A 12,202-nucleotide genomic window follows, 5' to 3' on the forward strand; every position below is an offset into this window, starting at 1 on the left:
AGAAAACTGTGATAATGTAGCAAACTTTAATAATGTAACAAATTGTGATAATATAGCAAACTGTGATAATTTTGAAAACTGTGATAAAGTAGCAAAGTGTGATAATGTAGCAAACTGTGTTATTTGTGTTACACTTGATATAATGTTATTTTTAAAAAACTAGAAATTGGTTTTATGTTGGTAGATTTAATATAAATAAAACTTAATATAAAAAATATAGTAGAATTGAGCTTCTGACCGTTCTTATTGGAAACCTACGGGGAAGAATCATGTCTAGCAGTTGACATGCTATGACTGAAGCGATGATAATTTTTTTACGTTTTCTTGTCCGCATTTGGTTTCCATCTTGCCTGATAGAGAGGCAGAAGATGAAGCAAGCTTAGACTTAGTGGGTAACTATTCACTCTGACCATGAAGAGATATGGGATATAAGAAAGCCGGCAGATCGTTCTATATTCGGGCTGTGATTATGGTAATAAAACTGATGATATCGAACTTATTTTAGTATTACTCTTTTTTTAGAGTTTTAGGTCTGTAGAAAATTGTATTTCTTTTAAAGTTTCTACGACAATTTAACACTATCTTAAAATTTTTAATGTATTTTTTTTATTTATTAATATGCCTTCTGTTAATAGTGATGAGGATATAAAATTTAATAAAACGACTCATCGCTTATTCCTATATCCCCTAGATGGGGTTGAGTGCGTTTACAGTACGTCGCCATCCCGAGCGGTCTTGAGCCTCACGCTTTACTTCGCTCCGCGTCATTCCAACTGCCTTCACTTCTGCAGTGATCGTCCGCCGCCAGGTTTGCTTTGGGCGGCCACGTCTTCGCTTTCCTTGAGGATTACATTCTATGGCTTGCTTCGGATGTTATGTGATCAGGGTCTCTTCGGAGCGTGTGACCTTTCTAGGTCCACTGGCTTAATTAAATGACTAATGAAGTAATAACTTAAATCCTGGCGCATAGAACCTCTTATAAGGTAGTTAAGCTCGTAGGCCCGGAGGAACATCTGATAAGACCGCTATATATTACTATGTCACCGTATTAGAAACCCGCCGAGATCTTAGATAGCTTCTGCAAAGTCAAGATATATATAGTTTGGTCATCTGCAATGGAATACTTACATAGAAATATTGAGGAAACCAGAGAGTAGGAATTCGTTGTAGATGGCCATAGAGATGAAGCGACTCTCGTTGAACTCAGACGGAGCCTTCCTGACCATAATACACAGCCTGATGCCCCACATCAAAAATATCACTTCAACTGTTGACAAGTAATACAGATAATATATATTAAAATCATTTTCAATCCACTCAATATTCTGTCAATGTAACTTGTCTGTTGTTATTGTTTTGGCTAATTTTAAGTAAAAACACATGTTAATTTATACATTAATTAATTTAAATTAAAACTACTCAAAATAAAATTTTGTTTCTGTTATGTAAAATATACTTAACATTAAATAAACAAACTTTTTACTTCATAGTTACTTTTATAAATAATGTAAATGTTTTAATATTATATGATAGTATGATGTAAGTAAATAGGTACTATCGGTGTATGTGTTGAGATCCACTATCGTAGACTCCCATTTTCATTTTATGGACCAAAATTTTTTTTCGCTGACGTAGACCCCTTGCAGTTTGTCATGGACCCCTTGGGGTCGATATAGACCACTTTGGGAATCACTGCTTTAAACAGACAATCCTATATAATTAATGCACATGGTGTGAGTTCTCTATCGCTTTGCTAACACTGCCCAATAGTATAAAAACATATGTTCAGACTTTATTATTTATTTAATTTAATATTAATTTTATGCACTATCGATAATGCTGTGATCTAAAAGTAAAGTGTAATTGTCATTTAAAACTCCCGGGCATTAGGATGTAAGTAATTTTTTTCCTAGGTTGGTATGACTGTCTATAACACTTGCAAAGCCTTTATTCATCAAAACTTGGAACATCATTGAAGGACATTGACTCTGTGTTTGGCACTAATCGGTGTAACATTACTCCTGAGGATGCCCCGTGGAGTGATGAAACACGTGTTGAGTAATTTAACGGTGGTAGTTGTGTAATTCGCATTGTTTGCCGCATGCGCATTTATTAGCGGGCTGGCGGGCGGTGCACTTTGTTGCACGACTACTGCTACATAGCGGAATTAGCTATATATTGGTCTTTTTCTTAATCATTGAAGGATGGTTTGTGTCTGAAACGCATCGTCTCTCGATGTAGTACTCCATTGGTTCCACGCTACCTTTTGTTTGCAAAAACTCGACTCATATCATTCCACAACCACCGTATTCGCCTGATTCAGTTCCGTGTGACTTCTGGCTATTTAGCTAACTTAAAAAAAATTTAGCGATGCCGTTTTGACACGATTGAAGAGATAAAAGCTGAATCGAAAGTATTGAAGGCTTTACCGGTAAAAAAGGTTATTAGGACTATTTTAATGACCGAACGGGGATTATTTTGAAGGGGATGAAATTGATTTTGAAGATTAAATAAAGAATTGATATTTTATAAACAAATTCATGTTAATTTTTGATTACAGTATTATATTAGTCAATTTATAATGGTAACGAATTTTACATTCAATGCAATGTCAAAAATATATATTAAAAATATAAAGATAAAAAGGTTCATATATATTATTATAGTTATCAAATAACTTCTTTCGTTTTAATTTAATTTGTGAGTAAAAATTAACAAGATTTCGAATCAATTTAAATCATTATTATATGTACGTCGTTTATTGACATGTTTAACTATTCTGTAAGCAACCCTGTCATAGTATGTTGATATATATATATGTAAATCTTTAATGTATAATTTCGAATATTTAGAAACATCTAGAAAGTAAATTTTAACTTAAAACCCAAAGGACATAAATTAGATTTTAGGTCGTACTGTTGAAATGTTCATAAATATAAATTTGCATGAAAGTATGTGCAACGATCATTTGGTCCATGATATTTTTAAAAAAAGTAAGAAATTCGAATTTGGAACAAATATATTCTTTCTTTAAAATAGTCGAATAGTATACATGATAACATCTTTTTACTGTTTTTTTTTATAGTACAAATGCATTTTTTTCGATAAAGCATAATGCCGCAGTTTTTAAAATCTTTTGCCTATATCTATATATAAAAATGAATGTTCTTCCGTATGTCCTTTATAGGATCGTAAACTATGCATTTAGTCACATGATGATTTTTAGCAAAGTTATTGCGCATGAGACCACAAAGGTTTCTAAGTTAGTATGTTGTTGTATGTTGTAATTTTCGACAGATGGCGCCTCTGTCATTCCAATGAATTACATAAAAGAGACATTTCATGCAGATTTAAATTAAAATGAATACAGCGAATAATGATGTTACAGGCTGTGGGTTACTTTAGTTGATAGTACACCAAGGTTACAGGTAGTCATATGATATATTTTGCACCTTATTAACACGTTCACTGCGGCTTGAGGCCGATTCAGCCTCATGGTAGGCATTTGCACTGGTGCGGCGCGTAAAACTCGTGTTTTCTCTCTAGTGCGACGGCTGTTTACATTCAACTGAAACATGAGGCAGAAAAGGCCTCAACCGCACTACTAGGAAGTTCAGCTTGAGGCTGATTCGACCTCAGCCGCACCAGCTGAAAGTTCTTCAAAATTGGGCCCGCAGTGAACATGTTAAAGTTAAATAAATGATACATAAAATTAAAGAAAAAAACATACGTGTTGTAAACGAATGATCCCACCAATCCGTGTCGCATAGATAAGCCTTCAGGTCCTCCTTGGTGCGACCCACAATAACAGCTGGTGGTGCTACCAGCGTCCGGATGGAGAGGAGAACACACGCCACTCCAACTATGACTCCTATCCGACGCAGGAGATACATGTCCGATATCTTCACAGCTTTTGCTGATCTCACTTGGAAGATCATAGAGATCCTGTAACGGGCTTCTATTTAACCAAAGGTTACATTAAGCGTATGACTGTTAATTGTTGCAATAAACAAATAAAACTGGAGGATATATTTTGACTTTATATTGTCAAATAAAATACTGTCATTTAGACAAATATAAATCTATATATATATATATATATATATATATATATATATATATATATATATATATATATATATGTATGTATATATACTTATATATATTTTATGTATAATTTAGAATATTTAGAAATATCTAGAATGCAAATTTTAACTTAAAAGCAAAAGGACATAAACAAGATTTCAGGTCGTACTGTTCAAATGTTCATAAATATAAATTTGCATGAAAGTATGTGCAAAAAAAAAAAAAAAAATAGGAAATTCGATATTAAAAATTCAGAATCATCTTAGTCTGAGAAATTAAATTGCAGCGCAAAATCGCTGTGCCGCAGTTTTAGATATATAATGACGCGGCGATTTTGCGCCGCGTAGCATTAACGGTTGACTGGTAGAGAATGCATATAAGGCTTTAAATCTACAACCACACAAGTTTTAAATGAGGCAAATAAATAAATATTGAGGTAACATTTTTATATCATTAATAAAAAATATTTTGAAAGGTCCCTCTGGGTCTGAAAGGTTTTCGAGTGGAGACCACGAGCAGGTAGACGTGGCGTGGATAGGCCCCCCCCCCCATTAGGTAGACCGAGGACATAGGTAATGTCACGGGAAGTAGATGCGGGCAGTGTAAGACTGGTAACCGTGGCAATCTTTGCCGTGCAGGTGGCGTATATCGGTTTCAAAAGAAAAAGAATTCACTTGTATATGTGATAAGAAGAATATTAGAAGAGCCCAATTTGATAGTAACTACAATCAAATTGAACTTCCCCTTAATGACATCGTTTATCGTAAATCTATATGATTTTCAAACGCGTGTAATTTGAGAATAGCCAGACATACAAACCAGTTTTTTTTTGAGGTTCACATTTCGAAGCATTATTATCTTTAAAAAATCCAAACTGTAATACGATATATTTACAAGTTTTGATGATTATTGTAAGACACATTACACAATTGCCATCAAAAGTGTTACTAATTTTATGAAGCTTTTAGAATATGCATAACAGGCTTTACTTTATATTACTTTATATATGGTGCAATCCCTGACATCACATATTTTTATTATATTACATACATATTGTATAGTATATAGAGTATATATACACACACACATGTAAATGTATACACACACACACACAAACACACACACATATATATATATATATATATATATGTATATATGTATTAAGTAACTTCGATATCGACCCATAGACACCCATGGCAAGGTATAAGGCACCTTCATAGATATCTATGGGGGATATACCACAATCGCCATGTTTAACAGGCATGTTGGCGATCACTGTGGTATTATAATACGCAGAGAACGTTGCTGCTAATACTTTTGAAATATATTTGTGGGCAGTTGCAATCCCATATAAATAATGTACGAAATATTATTTATATAAAATTGTATTTCGAGAATTGAATCCGCGACCTACTCGCAAGTCACAGTTTTATACCGTTGCTGCAACTTTTAGACCAATAATATTATGATATAATAGAAACAAAACTAGGCACCATTCACTTTTTGTTAAAAAAAATTTTAAACATTTGAAATAATTTATCACATTTCACCTTTTTTTTTTCATTTATTTATAGAATGTTTTAAGTTTAAAATACAAATTTATGAAGGTTTGAATGCTGAAAAAGTTTTTACGCGTAAAAAAAGCAGTTTATTTTAAAATAAATAAACACTAGTATTATAAAAGGGATCATTAAATAATGTAAACATGATTTGTTAGCGTTACATTTGTTATAATTAATTCCACGGCACCGTGTGTACGGACCCATTTAATCCCTTTCCTTGATTTGTTATTCATGCTAACGTATAAATATTTACTTGTACACAAATTACGATTGTTGTATCGTTGTCCGGGATATCTCATCGAGTTTCATGGTATGGGGGCAAATTGATAGTTTATTGACAATTCTAAACATAGTTCATATTTACCCACAATTAATTTTAGGTCATTTACAGAGCCTACCTTCTGTGGTAGGGGTATGTGGAAACGCCTGGCATCTTGAACGTCCGGACGATTTTTCCCCAAAACCAAAAAAAAGCCTTTGATATCTTTTTTGATTGTTACCTTCTTTAGGTGATAGTGGATTTCAGAGTTGGTTACATATCACGGGACATTAGATATTCTTCTAAGTATCATCTGATTTAATTAGAAAATAAATACTAACCTCCAAGTCTTCAACATCAGAGCGCCGTATGTGAGACAGAAGCCAACCTCCCGCAACCAGACCCTCGCGGTACAGGTGAAAACCGTTGGCCTTCCATACATCACCAGTGTGGTGCAGTAGATCAAGGCTGCCCCCAATACAATCACCCTGAGAAGAGCCGGACTTGCAGCACGAACCACCTAAAATTGATCTCAAATATATTACTTGCTTAATTTTCAATTGAATTTTTGAAGCAAGAAATATGAAGAAGAATTTATTGTAAGAATAGAAGGAGAAAATGAAGTAAAAATTTTAACAAGAAAAAAACTGTTAATTAAGTCCCGACTCAACTTGTAGGGGTGAAAGTGAGGTTCACAAAAACGGGCGACAAATATATATGTATATAATATAATCACTGGCAGTACAAAGTATATATACAGGATGTTAGGTTAGAGCTGTAAAAGCTTTTAAAGACGTGAATGTTTCTAATCCAGAATCTAAAGGCTAAGAAGCCATACGCTATGACACCTACCCATTGCAAATTGAACTAACCAATCCGCGGGGCCATATCTGCTGGTTCTTTTTTCAAAATATGAAAACTGAAGAGTCATTATCGAAAGAAGATATAGTACGAATACTCACCCTGACGTGACCATACTTGATGGTGAAGTAAACGATGAAGGGCAAGCAGGAGATGACGAAGCAGGCCAAGGCGAAGATGGAACTCCTGACCACCCAGTTCAAGGCGGCTACACATGGAGACCCATCTACACAAGCCTCGCAACCTTCAGCACACGGCAGGCACTCGAAGGCCGTAATAACGGAGTAGAGAGACATTTGATGCTGTGGAAGAGAAATGATTTTAATATCAAGTAATAACTATGTAACTCTCATCATCTCTAGGTGAATCCAATAGCATGATAGAGATTCTTCATGCATTTGCGTCCCTCGAGTTTGTCATGATGGCCAGTTCTGCGCTGCTCGTATCCAACGACTTCGTGCGACTGTAACTATGTCCTCAGTCCACCTATTGGTCGCCACTTGAGAACCTTCCGGTTCAAGCGGCCATAGCGAGAGCGTTGTGTACCCCGCCCACTGCCACTTTAGACGAGAAATTCTTCTCTTCTTTCCTTTTGCGGATCTCCTTTTATCTGATTCTATCTCATAGAAATAAAGATAACTTGTTTTGTTATTGATTCAAAACTAACTAATAATATTTTTCTAAATATATATATATATATATATACTGCTATATGTATATGTGCTACGATTGAAATGATAATGATTTTTAACGCCTTTCTCTAGGCTTTGGCATGGCGATTGTGATATATCCCTCATAGATATCTATGAAGGTGCCCTATATCTTGCAATGGGTGTCCATGGGTCGATAACGAAGTTACGACGTACGTATATATATATATATATATATATATATATATATATATAAATTAATTGCATAGATCAGAGGCATTATTACAGTTTATAGAAAAGATTCCATTTTACCATTAAAAGGTTACTATTTTATTAAAGCCTAAGCCAGTCGTAGCACCAAATATTATTAATAGAACCTCAACAAGATTTTCTCTCAACCTTGTGGAACGTTTTACGCTTGTTACTCTGTTGTCTCCGTTACACTTTAAAGTTCATCTGACATCATTTCCGCGTGCTATATAGCCTGTTCACTGTAACTTAAAAAATCACTTGAAACACTAAAATTGATTTCATTATATAAAGTACACGACGAAGTAATCAAATATAAATTACAAAGAAGGCCACTGTCGTCAGCTATAAATAGAAAATTGAATTAATGTAATTGAAGAAGAATTTTAGTGGTCAAAGTAGCGAATTAATATAATTAAAATAATTTTGCCCCAAATTCTATTCAGCATTTAGGTTCTCCAACGATTTTTCTAATTACCGTAAGTACACCTTTGCTGTTTATAAACAGGCACCGTATTTAGTAGAGTACTAATAAATAGTTAGCACATAACAAAAATATTTATTTCTTCCGAAAGATCATTACGTAAATAACTCTCTACTGGTAACTTAAATAAGTTATAAATAATATAGTATGTGTGACGTGCTATATTTTAATAAATTTTATATCCAAAAATCTCCCTACGAATCTGTAGAAATTTTTAAATTAGACCGAAAAATAATGTCGCTTTCTCAAGTTAAATTCACATAACTAAATTTTTAAAAAGTTTTTTTATTTATAATCAATGATATATTCAACTTCGTTATCAACAGCCTTTTTCCATCTAGTATACAAATCAACAATGGAGCGGTGTAAATTAATATGTTTTTTTTTGTAAAATATGTCGACAGAAACGACATTACTTTCCAGATGCTCTAATATTATTCGCATGATGCTAATCGTAAAACATGTACAAAATTTGGACCAATTAAGTTATTTTTTTATTTAAGTCAATTCATGAGAAAAGTGTAATTACACAACTGCCACCGTTAAATCACTCAACACGTGTTTCACCCCTCCATGGGGCATCTTCAGGAGTTATGTTACACCGATTAGTGCCAAACACAGAGTGACACTGCATCATTCTGCATCTCGCATTGTTTGCCGCATGCGCAATTATCAGCGAGCTGGTGGGCGGTGCACTTTGTTGCACGACTACCACTGCATGTGCGGAAGTGGCTAAATATAGGTCCTTTTCTTACTTAGTCTAACTGATTTAATAATAAACTATCACTTACCAAGAGATGCTTTTCGTACTCTTCTTCGATATCACTACCGTTATAGTATCGGTGTTCAGCTGTTGTGTTAGGGAAGTAGAAACCCCGCCGGCACACGCACCGATATGAACCGCGCCGAAAACCAAGCCCGGGAACAGGGACGCACTGGGAAATCATTATATTCAAGAAAGACGTTCATTATGAATCAAGTCTCGCGGGGAGTTCCCCGTAATTGACTACTTTGTCGGAGCTTAAGAAGCGCTTCCAGTTGATGTTTTCATACAAAAAAATACAGCGTACGGTACAATATATAAGCGGAGGCGATTTATAATTTTAAATAAAATTTATATTGTAAAATATTCATCATGTCGTTGTACGTATCTAGTTACTTTCAGCTACCTACACGTTTTGTCTATTGATAAGGTGCATCTAGTGAGGGGCCTTTTAGATGATTTTTCTACTTAATATATTGATCTCTACGGTTGTCGAATAATTCAATCATTCATTTGTTTAAACTAAGGTTGATATAGTCGTATCAACAAGGCAAAAGCCTCTCCTAAAGATATCTATGGGTGGATATAATATAATCGCCACTCATGGCAGGTGATTTGGCAATCTTTGTGTTACAACACAGGACACAGCTGCCTCCGTAATCTTGTTTATAAGCAGTTGCAGTTCTATATAATTAGTGCACAGTGTGAATTATATAAGACAATATCTCTCTTTCTGTCTACCACTCATTAGCACTACTAGATAAATATTTATCAATAATATATAACAGTAACAGAGCGCTACCGTTTACCACAGGGGATTAATTTGGCTGCTTAATAACAATATATATTTTAATACAAAATTTATATTAAATGTAATGTCGATAAATTTATTACGTGTGAGAGAGAAAATAAATGCAGATATTATTAATATAGAGATATGTAATGGTGAAAAAGGTCAATTAGTTAAATTCAATGCAATACAAGTGACGTTAAATTATTACAAGTATCTAGGTATTTTGTAGTTTTAATAATGCCGATAATATTATTTTAAAAGAAGTTGTTTGTATATATTTATTAATTAAATTACTAAAAATGTATTTTAATTAACTTTTATTTATAAATATTGTAAATAATAATTTTAATTGTTCGAGTATCTTCTATAGAAACCTATACACCTTTTCATAAATTTTTAAATTATCTTCTATGAATTGTTATATTATATTAAATACATGAAAATGGTGAAACAAGCAAATTGTACATTTGTTTATCTATATTCCAGACATAAGCGTCAAGGAATATATTTTAACAATTACATATAATATTTCTAATTTTTTTGCTTGCGTGTTACATGTTACAGTGTTTACTAAGTCTCTTAAAGTATTTCCCATCTTATGGTAATAACAATTGATGTCTTTTTTTTCACGACTACCTAACAATGTATAGTTTTTTAACATTATGTTTCGTGCGATCTATTCCTCACTCCTACTCCATATTGCAATCCTCAGGGTGTGCGCTAGTATCTATGCGGTTGAGGTATTCACATCGATGAATCTTGCGATCGCATCTTGAGTCTCGTCCGTGTAACATGCGCAAGAGTTCGTGTGACGTGATATTGCTACCACCGCACGGACACTGTTATACGATGGCTGTCTCGTTCTTTAGTTCCTGAGCCTCGTGGATGGTGAGCGTCCTTATGTACATATTGTATATTTGATGACAAATAATATAAATAATTCTAAGTAGATAATAAAATAAATGAGTAAGTAAAGACAGTGTAACATAAAATCAAGTTACAAAAATCTCGTTTAAATCAGTGAAATGAAATATTTCCAAGTGAAATTTCATAAAGTGTTTCCCCGCAAAGTAAAGGATGGATATTTGGAATCGACATCTGTTTCCGCCTCGTTCAATTCCGCGCCAGTGTCGTTTTAGACGTAGAAGCTTAAACTGATTTTATTCACGGAACAAAGGAATGTAGTCCCGTGTTTGATTGACAGAATCCCTCGGTGACCGCTGCTTCATAAATTATTTTCCTGCTACGGAACATTCACTGAATAATACCTCTCTCATTTCAAAGCATGTTGAACTTTAAAAGTCTTGTCATAAATTTTAATTTCAGTTCTATATTTATAATTTTTTGTGGTGTTTATTGACGGATTTTTTTTATATGGCATGCCTAAAATATGCTAGGTATTGTTTCACGTTTTCTTGTTTAATTAACAATTTTTTAAACAATAATTTTAATTTTTAATTAATATGTTTAATTAAAATTACACTAGACATTACATTATAATTTAATAGTCATTTTTATAAAATTTATTTCAATTTGAATACACAATATTTAAGGTCATTACTTCCTTTTATAAAATTGTCATTTATTTTAGTAAATAGATATATTATAGTTTACAGAACAACCGCTCTAATTCTATGTTATCCATAGACGTCCATTGCAAGCTATAAGCTACCCCCAGTAATATCTATGAAATGAATATACCATAATCGCCATACTTTGCAGGCGGGTTGGCAGTTGCAGTGTGACTTTATGATAAGCAGAGGAAGCTGCTGTCTATCCTTTGAAAACTGATTCGTACTTCGTACAACACTCATGGTAAAACATAGGGTGGGTCTATTCAATCCCGACCCACGTGATGATTAACATCATCATATATTCTCCCCAATATTAGATGGACCGATGATCATGGTTTAGAAGAATAATCATACTGCAGTTTTTTTTTTCATTTTTGTCGATCGCAGTTTGGTAATATGTTCGTGAGCAGTGGATATTATGTGTAATTAATGCACAAAAGTGTGAATAATATAACATAGAAACCTGAGAATCGAACCAGCGATCGTAAATCTCATTCCTCTATTGCTGGACTATCACGACCATTGCAATTTTGATATATATTATATTTTATTCATTTTAATATATACCAACAGGAGTTGTTGATTTAAAAAAAATGTCTAAAATATTTAAAAAAATCGTTAAAATTATTTCATATTGTAATAAATGTTAAATGATTACATTAAAATATGAATATTAACGTCATTAATTATAATTTATTACAATTTACAATAAATGTAAATTGTAATTTAAATTTTAATTGACTCTACACGAGGTATTTTTGAATCTAGCAGATGTGGAATAGTAGTGTTTAAGTGTCACATGAGACGTTAAGAAATGCAGTAATGTTAGGTACATACTAGGTGCAGTTGCACTCGATAGCTAATCCGCATTGACCCTGCGTGCAGCGAACATTAAAATTCAACTGTACTATAGTTTCTTGT

At 33.4% G+C, this 12,202-nt stretch overlaps 1 protein-coding gene across 1 annotated transcript in view; it reads right to left on the reverse strand.

The window, feature by feature from the left end:
- LOC137927008 (metabotropic glycine receptor) overlaps positions 1-12,202 on the reverse strand; it is a 109,332-nt gene that overhangs the window by 4,217 nt on the left and 92,913 nt on the right. Inside the window, exons 5-9 of the mRNA XM_068770777.1 lie at positions 8,943-9,086; positions 6,870-7,070; positions 6,249-6,427; positions 3,731-3,945; positions 1,129-1,267 (exon numbers count right to left, since the gene is read on the reverse strand). Of these exons, the coding sequence (XP_068626878.1) occupies positions 1,129-1,267; positions 3,731-3,945; positions 6,249-6,427; positions 6,870-7,070; positions 8,943-9,086 (878 nt within the window). The remainder of the gene's footprint in view (positions 1-1,128; positions 1,268-3,730; positions 3,946-6,248; positions 6,428-6,869; positions 7,071-8,942; positions 9,087-12,202) is intronic.

Source organism: Battus philenor, unplaced genomic scaffold (genome assembly GCF_028537555.1).
Source record: "Battus philenor isolate CCGP_79_NKW_IND1 unplaced genomic scaffold, ilBatPhil1.0.hap1 SCAF_3, whole genome shotgun sequence".
NCBI lineage: Eukaryota > Metazoa > Arthropoda > Insecta > Lepidoptera > Papilionidae > Battus > Battus philenor.